General features: G+C 44.3%; 1 protein-coding gene across 5 annotated transcripts in view; it reads left to right on the forward strand.

Annotated features, from left to right (window-relative positions):
- CACNA1A (calcium voltage-gated channel subunit alpha1 A) overlaps window positions 1–24,830 on the forward strand; it is a 259,247-nt gene that overhangs the window by 53,854 nt on the left and 180,563 nt on the right. For 4 of the 5 annotated variants that reach the window (XM_083717889.1, XM_083717890.1, XM_083717887.1 and 1 more), the window contains exon 3: window positions 8,551–8,843. In XM_083717889.1, coding sequence (XP_083574015.1) covers window positions 8,551–8,843 — 293 coding nt within the window. Of the gene's footprint in view, window positions 1–8,550; window positions 8,844–10,177; window positions 10,233–24,830 lie in introns of those variants that run through there. The other variant, XM_083717891.1, reaches the window with a different exon arrangement.

Below are 24,830 nucleotides of genomic sequence, written 5' to 3' on the forward strand. Positions count from 1 at the left end.
GTGTAACCATCAAGGTCTTTAAAAACTAGAGCATGAGACTCTTAATTTTAGGGTTGTGGGTTTGAGCCCCACATTGGGCAAAAATATTCCTGCATTGCAGTGCGGGGGGGGGGTGACTAGATGATCCTTGGGGTCCCTTCTCACTCTTATTTTATGAATCTATTATTCTACCTGGAATGCAGAAGAGGAAGCAGTTCAGATGAGTGGGTGGCAGTCATGCTTGCCTCCCTGAACTTCTTTAAAACTAGTGCTGTTTATGTGTGCTCCTGCATTGCACCAGGAGAGTGCAGATGTTTCATTTAAAATTTATATTTATTCCCATTTATTATTTTGTGAAATATCATTGTTTTTAAAGTCACTCCTCTGTTGCTCAGTATTTTATTTTATTTATTTTAGGGTAGTGCGTATGAGACACTTAAGTGGCTAAGGGTAGGGGCAGGGTGATTTTTCTTTGTGGAATTCTGGGATTCTGTCACAGTGTGGGGAAAGGAAACAGCCTGATTTCACCATCAGTTATGTTTGCTACCCAAATCAAGAGAACAAAACCAGTCATTAGTCTGGATAATGTTTGTATCCTTCTTCCTCCTCCTCCTCCTCGAATAAAAATCCCCAGGTTGGAAGGAGCTGAAGAGTACTCCTTGTTCGGGATAAAGAATGAGAGTGGGAGGAAAAGCAGCCGTGGCTTGGGTGAAGCGAAGGGAGAAATGTATGATGGGAGGGAGCCTTCCAGGCAGCCTAATTTGATGGAGATAAAAGGAGGGCCGGGCTCAGCAGGCCACTCCATTCCCCAAGAGAGGAAAGAGCCATAGCTCAGATGCTTTTTTGCATCTGGGATATGCCAGAACTCAGTTCCAGCACCTCTTAGGTGGGTGCCATTGCCATTATAAGAGAACAAGGAAGGCATTCTAGAAAAACAGCACTTATTGTAGTGTATAGGCTGTGCATGTAGTGTTAAGTTGTGGGTGAAGATATCAGACGACACAGCGATTCTTCAAACAGCTCTTGTTTATTCACAGGCCAGAACAGAACAGAACTGAAGGGTTCAGCCAGCCTGCTTATATAGAGCTGCACTAGAACGCAACAGTAACCATTTTCTGTAACTATCCAATCACTGAATGTCACTTTCGATCCCTTATTTGCATATGTGGACCTGAAGTATCTACAGTATCCCCCTGCTGGCCCAGGGTGAGAACTTCAGTACATAACATGTAGAATGTCAAATCCTTGGCACTGGCCTTCATATGGTAGGATGTGACATGTTGGTTTGCCAAAATGATGGCTTTCCTGCTTTGCTTCAAGGAAGGAGCAGAAGGTGCAAATGGGTGGGTGGATCATATACATTGGCAGACCACCCGAAAGAGCTTACACACTCACAAACTGTATGTATAGGCTCTGTACACACAACTGCAGGTCTTGCCTAGTCACATATGTATTTGCAGCATGCGTTTTGTTCCTCCTCAGAGCAGTGTTCGTTCCTGCTTCCTTACATGCTAGTCCCCCTCTCTCAAATCGCTACACTTTCTTCACCCACCCTTTATAGAGAACTCAGATAATGTTGTGACATTTTTTAGTCCAGTGTTTCAGACCTGATTTGTGGCCAAAAAAAGAAACTGCTATAAAATACAGTTGCAGCACCAGCTTGTCCAGAGTGAGTAGGCAAAGTGGTTTGAGGCTTGCGGGGCGGGCGCTCCTTTGCCTTTTATCATCATCATCATCATCATCATCATCATCATCATTCTGTTTAGAGGTCCTGCCCAGTTTTTGTTTTTCCTGTTGATCCATGCAGAGGGGAGGGGAAATGAATATTTACACCTGGATTTTCCAGCTTTTCACAAATCACAGACTTGATCTGAAGCAATTAGGTGACATACAACACTTTTCTCCTTGCTGTTAAAAGCTGCAGATCAAGCAGCATAGCAGCATAGGCTGGTTAAGGAAGTTGGCAATCTTCCACACAGTAGGCAGAACTGAGCTATCAGCAGTTTGCAGTAGGGAAAGGGAAGGGCTGACCAAGTGAACCCTTGTGAGAGAATGGGAATGCTAAAAGTACCGTACACAAGAGCACTGCTATTTTTTTTATCCTTTGGTGTATATGCCACTGAGGTTCAATTCTGGCTAGCAGTGTTCAATGCAACAGTTTTTTTATTTTATTAAGATGACCTGAAATATTCCTTGGTGCCACTTAGCTTTGAAAGCTTTTCAATCCCACATCCAGTTGCAACCCTTGACAAGCAAAGGGCTAGCTAGATGGGGGGTGGGGGAGGTGATGGAGGGAGAGAGAGAGAAAGTATGAAGTGTATATTACTGGATTGTGCATCTGAGGCTATTGCCGCTAACAGCATGGCTGAGGCTGAAGCAGGGTCTCTGCCCTCCAGCGCAAACACCAAGACAGAAATACCATTGTGACAGACAGCTCTATCCACCCCTTTGCAGAATGCTGTTATTTTATAGTGATCTGTAAGAAACAGAGCAAAATAATGGCATCACTGAGTCTATCACACACACCACATCATCTTCCTACTCTGCTGCCTTTATCTTATCTTTCAAGAAGGAGCTAGGGTACACAGTAGGGTTTCCCCTATACAGTGGTACCTCGGGTTACATACGCTTCAGGTTACATACGCTTCAGGTTACAGACTCCGCTAACCCAGAAATAGTGCTTCAGGTTAAGAACTTTGCTTCAGGATGAGAACAGAAATCGTGTTCCGGTGGCGCGGCAGCAGCAGAAGGCCCCATTAGCTAAAGTGGTGCTTCAGTTTAAGAACAGTTTCAGGTTAAGAATGGACCTCCGGAACGAATTAAGTACTTAACCCGAGGTACCACTGTAGTCACTATAGCAGGACTGCTGTAGGATACTGCCCTCAAATATTCCAATAAAAGCTGCCATTGTGCACAGTTTCTTTATTTTTGTCCTCCATAATTAGAAGCAAAACACAGCAGTGTAGTCCCAGGTAATTCAGGGGAATTTACTCATGGTAAACCATGCTTAGGATTGTAGCCAAAATTGAACTGTTTGTCTCTAGGGTAATGCTATAACATGCACTATATGGGGCTGCCACAGAAGGCTGTTCCTCAGCTGTATAGGGTTCAGAATGTGGCAGCCAGAGTAATCTCTGGAGGTAATTGCAGGGTATGTATAACATATGTTCAGTCTTCAATGGTTACCTCTTTGCTTCCAACCTAGATTCAAAGTGATGGTGTTTATCTTTAGAGACCTATACAGTTTGGAGCCAGATTTTTGCCCCATAGGTGTCTTCTCCCATATAGAACTCCCAGTTTTTAAAGCACTTGTTCAGGTGCTAACAGCTCCACCCTCTATTCAGCTGGCAGCTGGGGTGAGCCATCTTGTTTTGCCACCCACTCACCCCGCTGGGGTACATGTTGCTTCCATCATGTGGCTACTACTGGAAGCATGCTGTGTGTGGTGTCTTTTCCACGCTCTTTCCTTAATCATAGTCGGCATCATGCTGTGCTACCACTATAGAAATGTGCCATATGATGAAGAGAAATTACATAGTGAGAGATGTGTTGATGTTACAGCGGTGGAGAAGACAGACGCCAAACAGAGTCTGTTTTGAAAGGGAGCAGTATGATAAAGGCAATGTGACAGAACTATCCACCGCATGGATGCCACTAAACAATGCAGTTTTATACATACCTGTACAGAAGTTCCATTGTTTTCAGTGGATAAAACATGGCTAGGACCATCAGGCCTAGGGGCCAAATGCAGCCCTCCAGGCCTCTTCCTCTTGGGACTCTCTCCAGGCCACACACTCTCCCCTGCCACAACCCTCGCTGGCCCTGCTGGGTGTTTTTGTCTGGCTGTAATGTGCCCTGATCGCCGAAGAATTGATGCAAAAAGATCAAATGTATCCATTCTGAAGGAAATTAGCCCTGAGTTCTCACTGGAAGGACAGATTGTGAAGCTGAGGCTCCAATACTTTGGCCACCTCATGAGAAGAGAAGACTCCCTGGAAAAGACCCTGATGTTGGGAAAGATGGAGGGCACAAGGAGAAGGGGACAACAGAGGACAAGATGGTTGGACACTGTTCTCGAAGCTACAAACATGAGTCTGACCAAACTGCGGGAGGCAGTGGAAGACAGGAGTGCCTGGCGTGCTCTGGTCCATGGGGTCACAAAGAGTTGGACACGACTAAAGGACTAAACAACAACAATGTGCCCTTGAACTCAATTGATCCCTCTTGCTTTCCTGGATGGAGAGCAGATAGATGTGTGTATGTAAGTTTTACATAAATTGCTCTGCCTACTTTTGCCTCTGGCCCCGCTCCACCACTGGCATATGGCCCCAAGAAGGTTTCCCAGAAGGGAATGTGGCCATTGAATTGAAGGTTCCCTACCTCCGGGAAAGAGGATTGCTGGCTAAATTGCTCCCCCTGAAATCTTGAGTGTCACGCTGCTTGGATTAAAATGGCTTATTGGCTGGGAACGTTTCCCACACAATCACACACCTACAAAATAAATGTTTGTGGCAGCGTAGAAGAGATCCCCAGCAATCAAAGAAAGATGCTGCTCACGAATACTGGTTTGTCACATGGAGGCAGTTTCTGCAAGGTTAATTCAATGTTGTATCCTTTGTTGGGCGTACATTTCATGTGAAGTAGCCATAAGTCTTGTAATTCTCAAACCAGTGGAATGAGTCCAGATTTATACCAGGGTAGATTGACCCAGAACCTAGAACTACAGTGAAAAGGTTTATTTATGCTATAAAAACCTAATGTAATGGTCCTTCTGGATCAGGTAGAAGACCCGTCTAGTCCAGCATCCTGTTTTCACAGTGGCCAATACAATCCTTGTGAGAAATCCGCAAGCAGGACATGAGTGCAGTAGCATTCTCCCCACTTGTGATTCCCAGGACTTGGCATTCAGAAACATGCTGCCTCTGAAGGTGGACATAGCCATAGACAGGACATATATATGTCCTAACAGCCATAGGTAGCCTTATCCTTGTCTAATCCTCTTTGAAAGTCATCCAAGTTATGTCTTGTGGGAGATTATTCTAAAGGTTAACTGTGCACTGTGTGAAGAAGTAATTTATTTTGTCTATCATTCATCTTCTAACATGTTCAGTGCTATTGGAGGGGGGGGGGGGGAAACGACCGAATTTCTCTACGCCATGTGTAATTTTATAAATTTCAATCACATACCCTGCAGTGTTTCTCCAGTGAAAATAGGGACGTCATATTCCATCCCATCCAACATTTCCCAACAAAAATAGGGGCATCCTGTTCCCCTTACTTGCTTTTCTTTTCTAAACTAAAACTCCCCAAATGTTTTAACCTTTCCTCAAATGAGGGTTGCTCCACCCCCTTAAACATTTTGGTTGCCCTTCTCTGAAACTTTTCAAACTCTATAATATTCCTTTTTAGGTGAAGCAACTGGAACCACACACAGTATTTCAAGTGTGGTTGCAGCATAGATTTTAAAAATGGCATTATGATATTGGCATTAAAAAAAATTCTCAAACCCTTTCCTAATGATCCCTGACATGGAATTTGACACACACTGTGTCAACATTTCCACTGAGCCTATCCACTATAACCCCAAGGTCAGTCACCAGCAGCTCAGACTATTACCATAATCATTAAATTATATATTTTTTTTGTCCAATGTATATCACTTTATACTGGCTTACATTTAGCTGCATTTGCCATTTTACTGTCTAGTCACCAAGTTTGGAGAGATCCTTTGGGAGCCCTTCACAATCCCTTTTGTTTTAACCAATTTTTTTTTCTAAAAAAAATGTTCAGGGGCACTCTCATTTTGACTCAAGAAAATCACCATTTTATAGTTCAAATCGGGGGAAGTAAATACAGTAAATGGACAAAAGTACAAAGATTCACAAAATGTTTAGGGGTATGCGTACTCCTGCAGACCCCCAGAAAAAAGCACTGGTTTTAAACCCTTGAGCAATTTTGTATCATCAGCAAAAATTATGAGCACACTGCTAGCCCCCAACTCCAGATTGTTTATGAACAAGTTAAGAAGCACAGGTCCACTTTCTACCTACCTTCTTTGGAAGAACTGCCCATTTATTCCTACTCCTTACTTCCTATTCCTTAACCAATTGCTGATCCATAAGAGCAGTGCTATTTTTCTAGAAAAAGAGGTGGTGGAACTCACCATGAACACCTCCCTTGTTCTCCTATAGTGGCAATGGTGCCAACCTGAGAGGTGCCAGTTTCGGTGAGTTCCAGCTGAAAAAAAAGCTCTGCCTAAGAGGATTCCTCTTAACCCATGACAGCTTGGGCAAGGAACTTTTTCAAAAGCATTTTGGAAATCTTAAATACACAAGGTTGACTGGATTACCTCTATATGCTCTCATTAGTTGAACTGAGCTCACAGTCCAACCCTGTTTGTATATTGGTGTACCAAAGACAACACTGGAGCTACTAGAACTATTTTAGCAAGTGGGGTGTCAGTTTGGCTGACTTGCTCAGATATCTCAGCTTTATGTCCATGACACATGCACTTTACAGTTCTGTGCCACACACATGCAACCATCTGCACATTTCGACTTTGCAGATGGCACACTGACTTGTGTATGCACATTTACACTTGCATGCCTTACTAACACTCACTCCAGCAGTATCACATTTCTTACATTGAACGGCGGTTCTAACATTGCCCCCACTTCCACCCCAGGACTTGGTAGTTGCCAACTGCTTTCACTATAAAATGTGTAAAGTAAGGGAAGCCCATTCTGACCTGATTTTTATACCAAATGAGGGCATGAAGGCGGGGTAGAGATATTCATGTTCCTGCTTTCCAGTAGAAAGATCTAAGTCTACATCAGAGAATTGACATCAGTCTAATCTGCCAGGGTGTGGGCTGCTGAGAGATGCCATTTGTATGCAGGTTTTTCCTACCCCATCAAGCTGTGTGTGTGTGTGTGTGTGTGTGTGTGTGTGTGTGTGTGTCCTTCTCTCCCTGTAGAAACCCAACTGGGTTTGGTTGGGCTGTAGCCCCTGCTATTGGTTCTAGGCCATCATGTGCCAAGCCTGACCGAGGCTTTGGGATGCTCTGTGCTTGCATTAAATCGATCCACTGCTGCACATTAGAGCTCAACCTGCCAGTGAATCAGACCTTTTCTTTCTTTTTTTTCCATTTTCTCTCCCTGCCTGCCTGCCTGCCTGCCTGCCTCCCTCCCTCCCTCCCTCCCTAACACCAGTCTTATTTTAGCTTACCCAAGAGGAGGAGGAGGCGGTGGAGGAGAGGAGGAGGAATACAGGGCAGGAAAAAATACTAGACATTGCAGCAACCAGGGAACCCTTATGAGTAGATGGTGGATGGCAACTACTTCTCTTGTCTCTCTCATTTTTGGATTTTACAGGATGTCATTGCTGCATTCAACTCCAAGCTGAGGCAAAACCGACACACACGCTCTCTTTTTCTGTGTCTCTCACACGCACACACACTCATACACGCAATCACACGGGAAAAAGGCAGGAAGAGAGACCGCTGGATAGCAAGAAGGGGGGGGGAGCACAGCCTTCAGCTTCAGAAGCTAAAAGAGAGCCCAAACCGTTTCGCCTTCAGATCTTGGACAGTGCTGAAGATAACAGGATGAAGCTCCTGTGAAAAGAAACCTTTGGAGGGGGGATTTTCTTTTGATTTTAGGGTGTCTTTGGGGGTTTTTTTGTGTGTGTGGGGGGGTATTTTTCTGCTTTTTAAAAAAGAAATATCTTTTTTTCCCCATCACCAATGCAGTACTTTATTTCTCTATCAGTGAGATGGGAGGGCATGTACTGATTTCATAAATCTTACAGAAAAATATATATATGTGCTTTTTTTTCTTTGCGAGTGCAAACATTTGCCAAGCTGTCCGGCACAGAGGAAGCCTGCATTTCTCCCATCAAATTGCATTGCAAATACCTAGACAGTGAGCCTAATTTTGATGGCATCTTTTTTATTTTTATTTTTATTTCAATTTCCTTTCCCTCTGGGCTTGAGAAGAGAGGCAGGAGCAAGGAACTGGTGCATTTGATTTCTTTAATTGCATTTTTTCCCTCCCTCAGTGGGGAGGAGGTGCTGCTGTCGCTACATTTAATTGTCATTCCCCCTCCTCTCCCTCCCAGTGGCAACGCATTTTTTATTCTTTAAATTGAAATATTTTTAACTGATGGTGCATTGATTCTTTTTCTTTTTCATTGTAATTAATTTTAGGGGCATTTTGGTGCATTGGTCTTTTTGCTCCCCCCCCCCCACCAATTGCAACCCACAATTTTGGGGTGATTTTTCCCCCTTTCTTTTTCTGGGGTGTGGCTCCCACCCCGACAATTGCAACCTTTTGGGCAGAGGGTGGGGAATTTGTACATCGCTTCCCCCACCCCCCCGTGCAACGGGAGGCGAGAGTGACAATGTCCAGGATCTCTGCTGCTTTTCCCGACCGCTCTCCAGCTTGAGTGCCCCTCCCTCTGCTGCAAGCTTCCCTAGCAGCATCCTACAGCAGCCGATGGGATGTGATGAGCTTCTTCTTTTCTCCGGCAGCATCCTCAGCGGCGTAACCCCCGGCCCTTTGCTCTTTACAGGATGGCTCGGTTTGGAGACGAGGTGCCAGCCCGCTATGGGGCAGGAGGTGCAGGGGGAGCTGGCTCCGGAACGGCAGGCGGCGGAGGTGGCCGGGGTGCCGGGGGCGTCCGGCAAGGTGGTCCCCCGGGGGCCCAGAGGATATACAAACAGTCAATGGCCCAGCGAGCCCGCACCATGGCACTCTACAACCCCATCCCCGTCCGGCAGAGCTGCCTGACTGTCAACCGCTCCCTCTTCCTCTTCAGTGAGGACAACGTGGTGAGGAAATACGCCAAAAAGATCACCGAATGGCCATATCCTTTCTTGGGGGGGGGGGGCTTCCAGCAACCTAGGCCGCAGTGAACATCTCAAACTTAAGGGGGAAAGAGCAATGGCAAAGCCTGTGTCCCACTTTGGCTCCTGCCTGCATGCCTGGCCCACCCTGTCTCTATGCATGAAGCCCACCTGCACATCCCCCAACCCAGCGACTGCATACCCATCCCATTCATGCACCACATCTGGATCATTCCTGCATGTGCTACCCCACCTAGTCAGCATGTCTCTACCAAGGGACCTTTATCTTCCACCCTGATTTCTCAAGGCACGATTCAGATGCATGTATGCAACCCTCGAGCCTGACAGCTCTGTCACTGAATGCATCCTTGCTCTGATCCATCTAGCTGAAATGCTTAATTGATGTATTGCTTCCCCCCCACCAATGTCTCTCTGCTGATTTTAAGTTGTATATTGCCTCGTGGATTTCTCTCTCTCTCTTTCTCTCTCTATCTCTCTCCCTACATGCAAGCCTCCCTTGTGCAGGGGCCAGTTGCCTCTCACCAAGCCAAGCTTCTCCTGCTTTCTTTATTCCTCCCTTCTCTCCCCCATCCCACTTTACCTCTAATACCTGTTATTGAGCTGCTCTTTCAAGCCAGCTGTCTTTCATCCATGCAAAGGCGGGTGGGGGGGGAGGATGGGCAGTAAGGAGAGGGCGAGGAGGACCGATAGCATCAGTTTTCATTTCCTCTGGCTCAGGGTTTTGGAGACTGCATTTGTTAGTCATGCCTTCATTTCCCCTTCTTCAGGCAGAGGGGCATATGGGGCCAGGCTTTTCATGTGCCGTCTGGAAAGTCAGCAATCAACTTGGTTCCCAGAGGTGTGCTGTGGAGAGTGGGGCTTCAAAGCACTGTGTCTAGCTAGTTGCGCAGAAAATAAAGGCCCTTATTAATGGGGGAATTGTCAGGTAGTGTTGAGACAGGAGGAGCCAACCTCAGCCTAGTCTCTAGAAAAGGCACATGGTGGGCAAAGAGCAACCTAATAGAGGCCCTCTGAGCCATGTGTAGCCCCCATACTAGAGACAGAAATCAAGAGAAAGGGATGTGAAACTGAACCATCAATACGTTCCACTGAGCACATTTTTTCCCCTCCTCCACCCTCCCAGTTTTGAGGTCCAGCATGAGATTTCAGTGCCCCTCTTCATTGATTCATGGGTCTGCTATCTGTTATCTACTATCCAAGTCCTAGATATGTTCAGAGAGCCCAGGGCAGTATTTTGGGAGTGGCATAGGGTGGTGAGAGATATAGGAGGCATGTTGGGTTCATCTCCCTCTGCTGGGCCTTGCAGGGGGAGAGGGGGCTTCTCAGGTCCTCTGATGGTGGAGAAAAATGCAAGATCTGCAGCCGCTGCCTCCCTCACATCAACTTGGTATGTAAAAGATCTTGCTTTCTGTTATAATAATTTGTATAGTACTTTGTATCTTGTATGGGTCTTTGGGTTTCATAGACTCTAAACCTATGCCTACCTTGCTTAGAAAAGTTTAGTGTCTGCTACGAGTCAGAATATGGTTTAGGGACAACATATATTATGCCTGGAGAGGTAATTGTTATTTTGGAATGTGCTAAAAATCCTGACACACTCAAGTGCAAGGGGCTAAAATATGAAGCAGATTGCAGGGAGATGCTGTATTCTAGAGCAGGTGTGCTGTGTGTGTGTGTGTGTGTGTGTGTGTGTGTGTGTGTGTGGAGAAAGTCTTTCTAAAGTGTAGTTGTGTTGTACACAGCGTTTGTGTGTGTGCAATTTTGTCATCTGTGTGTGAGAGGGAATATACATTTTGTTTACAGGAAAGTGAAGGCAGAGCAAGTCTCTTGAAACCAATGAGTTAATGCAGGTGTAACAAGTCAATTAGGTTACATTGCTGGTTCCTTTCTTATCATACAGTAGATACTTGCAAATGTGATTTTCTTAAAATAAATACATTGAAAATGATCAAGCCCACTATTGAAATACGGATTACCAAGCATGAGCACTGCAGATATTTGATGTTAGTAAAAGTGGGTACTGAAGAAAACTGTAGGGTGGATGGGTGGAGACAGATGTGTGATGGATAGATGAAAAGCGAATCTGCCAAACTCCTCTCTGTTTACTGTAATTGTTTATAGATCCTGAGAATCTATTGAAGTATCATGTTATTTGTGCTTTATTTATTGTTTCATGTGAGTTTGCAATGCTCCTTTTGTTTTTAGGGAGAGGAATGTGATAAAATGTGGGAGTTTGGTCGTGATGAGAGCAGTTTAATCCTGTAGATGAAGTGCTGGCTTCCCTCCCCGCTTCCTGACAATCCAGATTGTAATCTCAGATCAACCACAATCTTATGGGATTACGTTAGGCAAGTTATCCTAGTAATCCTTTTAGACTTAATTTATATCTGTAAAATGAGAATAAACAAACCACGGCTTATAGGGTGAGTTTGTTGGAAGGATAAATGAGACAAGAATTGCAGTGCCCTTTGCACAATAAAAAAGTATTATAGACAATGGCCACAATGTCTGAGCCCTGTGGGTACATGAGGGGCCCATTGTCAGTTATGGCAGATAGAGCTGTGTAACCACACAGAACTTTTCTACCTCACTACCATAGCCTTCAATGTGGGAGCCCTGTTTCAATGCACAAGGCTACCTCATTTTCATTATTAATGGAAATCATAGCTATTATCTGTCTAAAAAAACCCAGTTCATCTCCAACAATTTCTCCTTTTGTTACACTTTCCCTAGTGTCCCATCATATTCTTCTAACATTCCATCACGCTGTAGATTAGGAGCTAACGATGCTTAAGCAAACCTTCCCCTCCAAAGGGTGGTGTCTTCTTCTCCTCCATTGCCAGCCAAGAGAGGTTGCTTTTGCGGCACTTGGATGTGGTATTTGGGGCAATGCAGATTGTTGCCTTGGCTTGCTGTGCTCCCCATCCCTCCATCCCATCTCAAAGTGATCATCCAGCAAAACTAAAGGTCGACAGCCAGGCTCTAGCATGACTAAGAAATGGATGAAAGGGTGGAATCCTATGGATAATGGCTGGATCAATTCTGAATGAATTCTGTTAAGTTATTGGGACAAAGTGATTATAATGTAGGGCTAAGGTGAGAAGGAATCCCATTTCTTTCTACAGGTGCTGGAATCATTAGAGTCAGGTTTAACCCTCTGCACTAATGGCTGCTGTTCATTCCTGTAGGGAAAAGTAAAGCGCTTATCCTTTGTGCTGTCATTGGAGACAGACTTGCCTATTGGGAGACTGTGTGGCTCCTTGAGGAGTAGAACAAGGTTCCATCTTCCCCTGCTGAAAGCAGATGTAGGGTGAAAGAAGGAAGGCATATTTTTTTGTACTCCCCACCCTGCAAAATCAGGACCTGAGTTCAGAATGGAGAAATGTGGAGTGCTTTATTAGTTGGTTAATATAATTTATATTACGTTTTTCAAAATAATACTTAATTGTTGCACAAAAATAAAATGTAATAGTGAAAATGCATTTAAAAATTTCAAATGTAAAACACATTGGGATCAAAACCTTAAAAAAACCCCTCCAACAACCACAGTTGGAATTATAAATTGCCCTCCAGAATAAGAAGGTTCACAATACCTGTCTAAAAACAGGAAGTGGAGACTTGCTAGATCTCTCCCGGCTTCTGTCCCTCCCCTCTCCCTTTCTGAATGCTCCTTCTGGATTGGGTGGCAGGGGAAATGTATGTTATCAAGGGCCTGAGCCTCACCTGTGATAATGGCCCCAGTGATGGACAGTGGAGTGTGGATGGAGAAGTATAGGAGGGGGGAAAGGGCTAGAACCCTCTGTTCTTTTCCACCTTGCAGTTGTTGGGATGTTTGCTAATTACTAATAATGGGCATGTGGATTCACACAGGTTTTTATTTTTATTTTTAAGGACTATAAACACTGGTGCAGGAGTGGACAATACTGATTGGTGCCAAAAGATTGTTATGTTTGTATCCACGCAAGGTTGTCGTATTTGTATGTAAGAGCTAGCACTGGATTTAATATATCTGGCATGATGTATTTGAACTCAGGTTCTCTCTGAGAACATTCCTAAATCTAGAAAACACACACTTGAATCTCCAGGTGGGTAGGAAAGCAAGTTTCTTTCTGGCATAGAACTGCAGGTACTCTCACCATCCAAGAGGCCACACACTGCCCCATGTCTAAGGCTGTGTTAGCCAGGGTGGAGCTCTCATTCCCTCACCAACCACCTATGTCTTTTGTGGAAGTGGAAGTCCTACTCATTGGGCAAAATGGATGATCCATCCATTTCTCAGAGCAAGCTTAGGGGCTTGCAAAAAAAGCCGCAGAGGACCAGAGCTATTCTAAGCCTTGAGAAGTTTCTCTTGGACCTTGGCTAGAGCTGGCAAATGATGAAGAGTTCTAGCCTGTTCTAACCACAGGGACAACATTGAATATTCTTAAGAAAGAAGCTGTGGAAGGGGAAGTGTGAGTGACTCATGTTTTTTCTCTCCAGTTTCCAAAAAAAGGTGATGTCTATATTTCCCATAGGAAGATACACATTACTTCCGCACCAGGATGGGGGAAGAGCACATCTCTATGTAGGGGATAAATGCATGCCACCCTGCTTTGTTCAGAATTTAAGGACAGTGAGGAAGATGGAGAATAAGTCACCCACACTTCCTCTAATATTGTGTATCTAGGAGGTTGGTGTTCAATGTACTAGGACTTGGACTTAAATGGGTTTACTGGGGGCAGGGTCTTTTTCAGCCAGAACTCACCGGAACTCAGTTCTGGCACCTCTCAGGTGAGCGCCATTGCCATTATAAGAGAACAAGGGAGGCGTTCATGGTGAGTTCCAACATCTCTTTTTCTAGAAAAATAGCACTGACATGGGGCATGTTCAACCAAAACAAAGCAGGTTTGGGGGTACAATATACTAGGATGCACCCCTGCTCTAGCCTCAGTGAAATGAACGAATCTTCATTCTTGTGGAGGTCTCATTTAATTCACAGGGGCTTGCACAAAATAACTTCCAGGCAGATTGTGCCCTATGACTGGCTGGGGGAAATCGTGCTAGTCCTTTATGCTGCTGTTAGCACTTAATTTTTCCAAGAATGCATCTTATGTAACAGCGTTAGTTAGAACGAGGATGTGAGTGTACTATTGAGTTGGCATTAAAAACACGGATGCAGTGGTTATATGCTGTGTGTATACTCTACAGACAGATGGGCACAAATAAAAACTGGCAGCGAACTGCTTAATTAGTGCAACTGGCCCATTATTGTTTGCATGCTATGGTTATAAAAACAATACCTGTTGTGGCATGAGGTTAGATGGCATTTGACAGTATTGGTGTGCTTTCTGCACTGGGAGCTGCTTTGGATGTTGTGAAAGAAAAGCAGCGAGTCAAAAGCGCAGTCACTTTCTCATTTGGCTGGTGGCACTTTAGGAGCTTATGTATTTGACCACAGGGTGAGATGCGAAAGTTCTCCTTTGAATGTTACTAGAAATACAAATGTTACAAGAAGCCAAATGGCAGAAGTATATTCTAATATTTGGCTGATGGCACTTCTGCAGCAATGTCTGAACCCCTCTAAAACAGGCCTACTCAAAATTCTGCAAAAAACCAAATCACCTCACAGTCTTAGAAAAACAGAAATAGTTGAAGCTGAGCTTCCAGCTGTCATTACTGGGGTTGGATCTTGTAATTAGTTGCAGTGGTTTGTTGTTGGGAAAATGTAGTTCTTTTCTCAGCTAGTTGTACCTGTTGCACTTGAAATGTTATACTGCAGATATATATAGGTGTTGTGGGCATCTATAACAATGCTAGGAATTTATTTGATGACAGTGCATCATTGTCGTCTGATGTTGTATTGAAACAAAGGGTTTTTTTTAAAAAAAACACTTTCACATGTCACTTCCATCTTTCAAAGGAATCCTTTTTTTGAGGCTGCATCCTCTGATCATCTTGGTTCTGTGTCCCTTTGAGGATTTCTCTATAAAATGGCAGATTTTGAATTCAGTTGTCTATTTTTGATCATACAGCATTTCATTGCAGTCACCCAGTTTATTGTGTAGTCAGTGGTCATTAAACAGATGAACTAAACAACAATTGTGTGTGTGTAAGTAAATTGTATTCCCCCACCTATCCAAGTCTGCATATGTTCATTGGCACTTGAAGACACTGGCTGTCATCTGTCATTTTATCCCGTATACTGTGAGATCTTCTTATAGTTTTGAATCTAGGTACATATGACCAACAGGGTTCTGGAGTGCACCAGGGTGAGGAATGTTGAACTAGAACATCCTTTTCCTTGTGGTGGTAGGCTCTGCTGAATAACTCCAATTATTTTTGCAGAAACTGTGCTAATGGTTCTTCAAATTGCCATATTTTTAGTGAGTCTGATAATTCTGTTGATTCCCACATTATTTAATAATTTCACTGCTCTTGACTTGAAGTCATGCTTATTGGATGGCAATGTTCAAGATTATTTTTGCTGCCTAAAAGAAAAGTATTTATGTTACTTCTTTTCAAGCCATCTTTCAGGAGCCAGTTTTAGTGGTGTTTACATACATGGATTAGTTCAGCTATTTTGTATAAGATCTTCCCCAACTCTTGGATGATTGTTATATTGTCCCCCAATATGTTTATCAATTTAAACTTCTCAGACAACAGTTTGAACCTTTTTATCTCTTGGAAATTGTTGTTCTTATCCATGTCATAGCCATGATATATTTCATCTGCAATTAAATTTCCTTCAATTTGATACAGTGTTAATTTGACAAGTGAGATGACATTAATCTGGTAATCAGCTCCTTCAAATCAAAATTGAAAAGTAGGCTATACCTTGGAATGCTTGGCTATTATTTTAGGTTTCTATCCCCGTTAAAATCCTATCCCCCACTCCTATTGAAAATTGGGAAACTGAACCCAATTTAGCCCTTCTGTTTATTGTATTTACTGGCTGGGAGCTGGGGAATATTGCTCAAGAGAAAGGAAAAGGAACTCCTGGTTCCTGGCAAGATTTGCATTTGCACCTGTTTCATTTGTATTATGCATGTTTTCTCAATCATGCAAGGTGAATGTGAATTACACACTATAAACACCACAGTGTATGTGCAGCAATTTCAGTAAACATGTAGTCCCACCATATTCTAAACAAGTATCAATCTACTCATAGATTTCATTTAGCTTCCCTTTCATGGCCTTGATGTCATTGATTGCTCCTCTTACACCTTTATGGTCTAATGGCTCCATCACCCAATTCCCAGCTGACTTCCTCCTCCTGATGTAGTTAAATAAAACCCTTATTGTTAGCATTTCTGTCTTCAGCTCCTCAAATTTCTTCTGGAGTGTCATATTACAATCTTACATTTAACTTGCCAGAAGTGATGCTCATAAACTATTCAGGTATTCAGATTGCACAATCTCATTAGGCACTTTAGTATCACCATATTCTTACAAATTACTCCTTTAGGTTGCAACCAATATACACGTTTGCCTGGGAGCAAGTCCGACTGAACACTATTGAGGTTACTTCTCTGAGTATAGGATTTCAGTTTGACAAATCCTTGGCTATGCTTCCTAGGATCCACGTACCTAAGGGACCGCCTCTCCTGGTATGTCTCGCAGAGGACCTTGAGGTCCACAAATGACAACATTTTGGAGGTCCCAAGTTGCAAGGTGGTTAGATTGGTCTCATCTAGGGCCATTTTGGAGGTCCCAAGTTGCAAGGTGGTTAGATTGGTCTCATCTAGGGCCAGGGCCTTTTCAGTACTCACCCTGACTTGGTGGAATGCTCTGTCACAAGAGACTAGGGCCCTGCAGGACTTGACACCTTTCCACAGGGCCTGCAAGACAGAGCTGTTCCGCCTGGCCTTTGGTTTGGACTCAGTCTCTTATGTTTCCTTCCCCTTATGGTTTTGATCTATGGGCTACTATTAAAATGAGGCTACATTTTAAATTGTATTTTTAACCTGTATTTTAAATTGCCCCTCATTATGTTTTTATTGTAATTTTACTGGTGTTAGCCGCCCTGAGCCCGGCTCTGGCAGGGGAGGGCGGGATATAAATAAATTTTATTATTACCACCAATCCCTGGACTCTGAGCCTTCTTCCCTTGGGGCTCACCAGTTGGTTCCTCCCATTATTCCTCTGTGCCCAACCCGTCCATGACAGTTATTCAGCAGCAAGCATTTTATTTGTGTGTTCTGTGCATGCAAGAGTAAATGCTTCCTCTCGTGAAAAGTGGGGGGTTGTGTAAGCACGCTGTGGTGATTTACTAGAGCGTTTACCTTTACATGGACAGTCAGCCCATGTAAATCAGTGGTCCCACTTCAATAATGTTCTACATGTCATCGTTTGGAAATGCAAGAAAGAGATATAAGCCAGTACGTTGACCTTTTATCACTGTTTCCATTGCCAATGATTCACTTCAGTCCCATCTTTAAATGTTACTTCACCTGGACAATTTCGAAAATGACCGCTGGGTGCAAATATGCATGATCGCTCTTGGTCACCTCTGTGTTCATTAAGGTATGGCAGATTTGTTTTAATTACAGCAATATATTTTTTAATTAAAAAAATAGGACTGGAGAATATATGGTACAAAAGCAACAGCGACAGGCTCAGGGGTGACTCTCCTGAAAGGAGAGTGAAAGTGGTTCACGAGAACATTGCCAAGAAAAGGCTCCCTTCCTCACTTCTGAGTGTGTCGCCGTGACTCATAGTGTGGAAGATTATTACTTCCTCTCTGAGAAGCTGTTCCATCATGTGAACTATGTGTAGTCCGTTTATGCGTTCAATGTAAATTATGGGGAAACTAGCAAAGGAGGACTCTAGATGCTCCCGTGAGAGAATGTGATTCTATAGGTGAATATGACCTAGTTTGTGCCCCACCCCAACAATATACATAATGAATAGTACAGAAGGAAAGTACATATATCAAGTAGCATCTACAGAGGGACATAATGAGGTCATTGGTTTTTGAGTGATATTACAGTTTTTCAGAAACATACCAGCCATTTTGTCAATTTCCCCATGAGAACATTTTAGTAAAAGTTGGCAAAGAGGAGGTAATACTTTTAAGAGCTGCCAAATAGAAAAGAAAAAGATCTAACAAAAATTCATAGAAATTGATCTCAGGATAGAAGCACAATGCTAATTATGCATTGCATGTATAGAGTTGCTGCCTGGCTATTTCCGCCCCCTTTCAACTCAGTTTTAAATTCATATACAATGAAATATGCACCAGCCCTCTTTTTTCCTCTTCTTCAGAGAGACATTGCAGCCCTGGGTATATTTCCATATTGGTGTCACTGAGTCAAATCTGGCCTGATCTGTTGCCAACCAGGTGACCATTCTTAGTCCAGAGAGACACTGTCATTGATCCCTCCAGAGAAAGAATCTTCTACATTGAGAATACTGGCCCTACTCCACTCTCTAATTGTATACATATTAAATTCATTGGGCAAATTCCAGATTCTCTCCTGAGCTTGTATTTTTGCCTCCAGGTCACACCCAGAACTTACTTAGACAGTTAGTTGAAAATGTGCCTCTCTCACATCTTGGCCTCTGTGAGAATCCCTGCAATGCTAAAACAATAGTGCAAAATTGAGTTGATGCATAATGAATGGCGAGGTAGCTTTTCAATAAGGAACATAGCCTTGTTACAGAGTTAGCTATGCTGCTGTCTCCTATCCTTCATTTCTTTTTGGGGACACACACACACACACACACACACACAAACAAACAAACAATGCAGATAGCAAAGCAGGAGATGCAAAAAGGGGGTGTGCATGGAGGCTGATGCTGGCTAATCCCAATGAAAATCTCTTGCTAGAGTAACCTGGGCTCTGAGTTCTGCTGTGGTCTCAAGTCAGAGTCCGAAAATTGTCAAAGGAATTCTCCCACACTTGGCTTGCTTTGACTCTCATGGGGCCCCTTCTTTACAAGCTCAGCACTGGTATAATATGATATGGGCAGGGATGTTGTCTCCCTCATTTTCAGTGATGTCACAGGGACTATCCAAAAGGAACCTGAAACACTTGTGCTACCACAATGAAGAGAGCAGTTGCTGTCTCCATATACTGCTAGAGAATGGGGAGAAATTGGATTCAGTGTACACTTTGAGGCTAATCTATCTAATTTGCACTTTCTGAAACAATTTGAGAACCAAAACCTGCAAAATTTGCACGTATCTGGATTTTGTGATGCAGTTGTCCAACCAACATTCATTATTTGCAAAAGTTCATATACTGGGGGATGTCGATTGCAATAGTGTAAACATTAGTTAAAACTGCATACCAAAATGTATTGATTGTGAATCCTGCCCATTGTGATTCAAAGGCTAGGAAATTGTGTTACTCATAAAGCAGAAACACCTGCTTTGGGGAAGATGTCTGAATCGCATCCAGCGTATGAGAACATCTATATAAAGTGTAGTCATCCTAGGTGAGACCTGCAACAAAATGGATAGGATTCCAGCCATTCCATTCCATTCCTCCCCTCCTCCATTCAGTCAGCAAACCAGGCCACTAAGCATACCCAGTACTCAATTGACTTTTTTGGGGGGGCTCCCTCTTAGGGGCCCGCTCCCCCCAATTTTGCTTTACTATTTATCTCATCAGTCTCAAGTCAATCTGTGGTGACTTTTGCAAGTGCATTCAGCTAAGGTGTGGTGCTTTCTGGATCTCCTGCCTTGCCACTGAGCTATCAAAATATAAGGTTCAGTCCTTTAAAACACTTCTGCCAGTGTGGTGTAGTGGTTAAGAGCCAGTGTGGTGTAGTGGTTAAGAGCAGTGGACTCGTAATCTGGGGAACCAGGTTCGCGTCTCTGCTCCTCCACATGCAGCTGCTGGGTGACCTTGGGCTAGTCACACTTCTCTGAAGTCTCTCAGCCCCACTCACCTCACAGAGTGTTTGTTGTGGGGGAGGAAGGGAAGGAGAATGTTAGCCGCTTTGAGACTCCTTCAGGTAGTGATAAAGCGGGATATCAAATCCAAACTCTTCTTCTTCTGCCACAATTGTACTTCCTTCCACCCTTTTTCAGTAGCATTTCTGGCACTGGGGGGGGGAGTGCTTTTGTAGAAGATACTTCAGTATAAAATCCTAAGAGCCTGGCTGGATGAGACCAAAGGTCCAGCTAGTTTAGCTTCCTATTCTAACAGCAGCTAACCAGATGCCTCTGAGAAGTCTGCAAGCAGGCCATAGCACTCTCCCTTCTTCTGAGGCCCAACAATTGGTGTACAGAGGCATACAGATGCATGCTACTTCTGAGAGTGGATATAGAACGTGATGTAGGGAAGTTTTTTAAGAGGCTTGTGGCTTCAGGAATTTGATCCAATTTCAAGTTGCCACTTTTCATTGGTGCTTATATATTGACACATTTCCTTGAATCACTTGGAGCAGTTTCCTCTGCAAGCGCCCTTTCTGAACATCACTTGCTCTCTTCTGGTAGCATACAACTTTACATTGCATGCACTGATCAGGAGAGGAGGAGGCGGAGGAGGAGAGAACTAATATGTAGATGCTACTAACCCTATACTGTGGGTTGCATTAGATGGCTGTGTGGATTGTTCAATGCTGGAGGCTCATCCCTTGCGTAAGTAAGTTTAAGCATGTGCTGATATTGTTCAAGATTAGGCTCTGTGCAGATAGTTAAACACCTGGAGCCTGACTTGGATCCTCTGCACAGAAGTATCAAAATTAAGAGGCAGGATAGAGAATCACTTCCAACTAATACCATTGCAAAGGTCATGTGTGCCCAATGGCACTGGGAGGTTTGGGATAGCTAGATGGAGAAGCTTCTCCTTCTCCTTCTTCTTGTTTGCTAAGGCCAATAAGGCATAGAATTACCTGTGCTTGAAGCTGCAAGCCTATCTGAGTGGATTTATCAGGGGAAGGTCACAGGGGTAAGCATCACCTGGAGTCTAATATTACAACCTGGATGTGTGGGCCCTGCTTTTGCTATCCCAGCAGGTTGGAGCAAAATGACAGAAATATCTTTTCCATCTGATTTGGTTGTTGTGGGCATTCTTCTTTTCCTTCATCAGCCTTTCCTTGGAGAATAGCTTTGAGGAGTTATCCAGGAAGAGGCTGGGATAATTAATGGATTTTTACTGGTCCACTTCACAGATCACATTGAACCATACTTTTAAACTGTGGTTTAATATGAATGTGTTGCATGCTGATGCGCAAGGGTCAACAGTTCTTGCAGTGCGCCTCCCTTGCTACACCTGCTGCCACACAGTGGATGAAACAAACCAGAGTCTGGCTTGTGACCGTATGTTGTCCAAACTTGTGCAAGTGGTTTTCTTCCCCCAGATAATCCACAAGTGGTAAGCCAAGAATAAACTTTGGTTGCCAGTCATTATTTGGAGATAAACTAACCAAAAGCCTGGGGTCAGATGAAGTGGCAGGCCAGACTCTAGCTTGTTTTTTCTGTGGCACAGTAGCAGCAGGAGTGAGTGAGGAGCACTGTGAGAACTTTTGAGCTCGCTTACATTAAACCATAGTTTGCTTGAAATTATGGTTTTATGTAGCATGTGGCCCAGGCTCATATGTTTTCTGCATGCTTTGTGTTTACCCCCTCAAAACGGGCATTGCAAGTTGTACCACAAAATGCAGGGTTGGCTTTGTAGAATGTGATGTGGTGCTGTTACACATTTCTTCTGCTCTATCCTTGTGCAGTCTGTGATTCTTAAAGGAGACTGAGAGAGAACACTGCTGTGGAGAGAAAAGGAAATGCATTTGTATCCACTTCCTGTTCCTCTGCATCCCTGACTCATTAGGCAGCTGAAGCATATTCTGGGTAGGGGAGATGTAAAAGTTCTAGAATCATAGAATCATAGCAGTGTAGAGTTGGAAGGGACCACTAGGGTTATCTAGTCCAACCCCCTGCGATGCAGGAATATCAATTAAAGCATCCACGACAGATGGCCATCCAACCTCTGCTTAAAAACCTCCAATGAAGGAGACTCCACAACCTCCAGAGGGAGACCGTTATAATAATAATATAATAATAATTTATTATTTATATCCCGTCCATCTGGCTGAGTTTCCCCAGCCACTCTGGGCGGCTCCCAATCAAGTGTTAAAAACAATACAACATTAAATATTAAAAACCTTCCCTAAACAGAGCTGCCTTCAGATGTCTTTTAAAAATAGGATAGCTACTTATTTCCTTGACATCTGATGGGAGGGCGTTCCACAAGGCGGGCGCTACTACCAAGAAGGCCCTCTGTCTGGTTCCCTGTAACCTCACTTCTTGCATTGAGGGAACCACCAGAAGGCCCTCGGCACTGGATCTCAGTGTCCAGGCTGAATGATGGGGGTGGAGACACTCCTTCAGGTATACAGGACCAAGGCTGTTTAGGGCTTTAAAGGTCAGACCAACACTTTGAATTGTGCTTGGAAACGTACTTGGAGCCAATGCAGATCTCTCAGGACCAGTGTTATATGGTCCTGGCGGCCACTCCCAGTCACCAGTCTAGCTGCGGCATTCTGGATTAATTGCAGTTTCCGGGTCATCTTCAAAGGTAGCGCCACGTACAGCGCATTGCAGTAGTCCAAGCGGGAGATAACTAGAGCGTGCACCACTCTGGTGAGACAGTCTGTGGGTGGGTAGGGTCTCAGCCTGTGTACCAGATGGAGCTGGTAGACAGCTGCCCTGGACACAGAAATAACTTGTGCCTCCATGGACAGCTGTGAATCCAAAATGTCTCCCAGGCTGCGCACTGCGAACCACCTGAAAGAGTCTCCTGCTTCTGTTTTCTGTAGATGCAACAGAGGCAGTGAAGAAGGTCCTCTTCACTATCGCCATTGCCACTTGGTAGGCTCGACGTTGAACTCTAGCCCGTGTCCGGTCTGATTCAGAATGAGTTTTCCACCACCGGTGCTTTAGCCATCTCAACGATTGTTTCATCGCCCTCAGCTCCGGGGAAAACCATGGGGCTGTCCTGGCTCCATGCAATCAGAGAGGGTGCTTTGGAGCCGGAAGAGTCAATAGCCCTGGTTAACTCCACATTCCAGTGGGCCACCACCGTCGAACAGCAAGTTCTTCATCATACATTTTGTTGTAAGATGATAGGTCTTCAGACATAGGCTTATTATCCATTCCAACAATATAGAGATGCATAGGATGGAATAGTGTCACTATGGTGTCACTACTTAAGCTGTTCTCATTTGTCTTGCCTTGTGGGCAAGAAGACACTGAATGGGTAATTCTATCCGTCACCCATTTTGATCCCCATGTAGCTGTTCCCTTAGTAAAAATTCCACCTGTGCCCACCCACTCTCTCCTGTTGGGGTTTGGTTGAATCCCATGTGAGCAAACCATTCAAAACAACATCCCTTTGTTATTTCCTTTCTGGTTGGAGGACAGGTAGTTTTTTGAGGGGGGTGTGTGTTTCTTTTAAGTTCTGCAAGGAGTAAAAAGAACAGTTATGCACATTATTACGATTAAATGAACTCTAGCTAGAGTTCTTCTTTTGCACTTCCCATTTTAAGCCTGAGATACAAATAAGAAGGCTGTGTATTAGGATACCGACTACTCATGCCCTGTGGGTTTGTGTCATTTGTGAAATTGTGGGAGTCAGCTAGTTCTTTCTCTTTGCTCTCTTCACTGTATGGCTAGTTCCTTCCTCCATGTGGGTGCTTCAATATTCCATCAATAAAAGCTTTTTTGAGAGTCACCACATCATCTACGACAGTTTGCCCAGTGTCCCCTCAAAACTAATGACAAATGCAGGTGCTGGGAAGAGACAATATTGTTAACAATGCATGAGTCATTCCTGGGCATAGGTGCAATGAGGTGGATCCCAGGCCCAGGGTTCCCTGAAGTGAGGTCTGTGAAGCTGCTGCTTTGCCAATAACTGGTGCGTGCCAAAAGTGGCTGTAGGATGGACAGGAAATAACAAGAACCAGTCACAGTAATTTCTTCTAAATCAGCTAACCTTGTGCCTTGGGCCTTTTCACCTGGGGACAGTAACAAATAATGAGGAATCCTTAGATTTACATCTCATAGTTTGTGTGTAGGTAAGGGAAGGATTTTTCCACTGTAAATGAGAGCCAGCACTCCCCGACCCTGCTGCTTCTCTGATGAGCAGTTGCCACATTCTTTGTCCTCCCCCCCCCACTCAGTTCTTGCAAGTAACAAGCTGGCTCCATCTCATGTAATCCTCTGGTTTCTGTCTGTCTTCTGCCACAGATGTTAGCATTCACCTGCACACAATATGTGTGTGTTTGTATGTTTGCTAGAGAAAACAAACAAACAGTTCCTTCAGACAAGTCCACTCAACCTTTTCAGTGGGCGGTGTTGTGGCCAGCCAGCTGGGCCCCTGCAGTGATCCGGTGTGCGGGCGGGGAGTCAACATCCCCCTTGTGCCGTCTCAGCCGTGTCATCAGTGCTGGGCAGAGCCATGCCCAGTGTGGCTCTGCTGGCCAATCAGCACTGGTAGGAGGCATAGCCATGGGAGATTTAACTGTGGCATGGCTGGGGGGCCCTTCTTTCTTGCATTTTTGCCAGATCTCCCAACCCACCTGCCGTCTTTTTATGCTTTGCTCTGACATGACCTTGCTATGGACAGATGTCAGCTGCCAGATGGTTGGGGCCGAGTAGGATTTTTTTCCACTTGGCAGATTGGCACCAGCCATTTGGTTTTTGCCTACCTTGTAGCAATCATCACAACTTTGTGAGGTTAGGCATTGGGTAAGCCTTTGTTTGGATGGAAGGGAGGTTGTAGCTTCCGCCTGTCCCTCCTTATTAAGGATATCCTGTTAAAGGGATCTAGGGGTATGGATCCTGTCCAATGCCTGGACGTGGGCTAGGGCCATTCCATGACCCCAACGGGGACCCCTCAAGGTGCCCCTATTTGATGTAAGTCATAGGGCTCCCCCTATTGGTGATTTACCCTAGATGGTCTCACTGCAGACACTCCCTGCAGATGGGTAGGCTTCACCCAATTCCTAAGCAAACCCGCTCGCATCTGTAACCAATAAAGTTGTGGCGTATTTGAAC

This window comes from Podarcis gaigeae, assembly GCF_964106915.1.
Source record: "Podarcis gaigeae genome assembly, chromosome: 2".
Taxonomy (NCBI): domain Eukaryota; kingdom Metazoa; phylum Chordata; class Lepidosauria; order Squamata; family Lacertidae; genus Podarcis; species Podarcis gaigeae.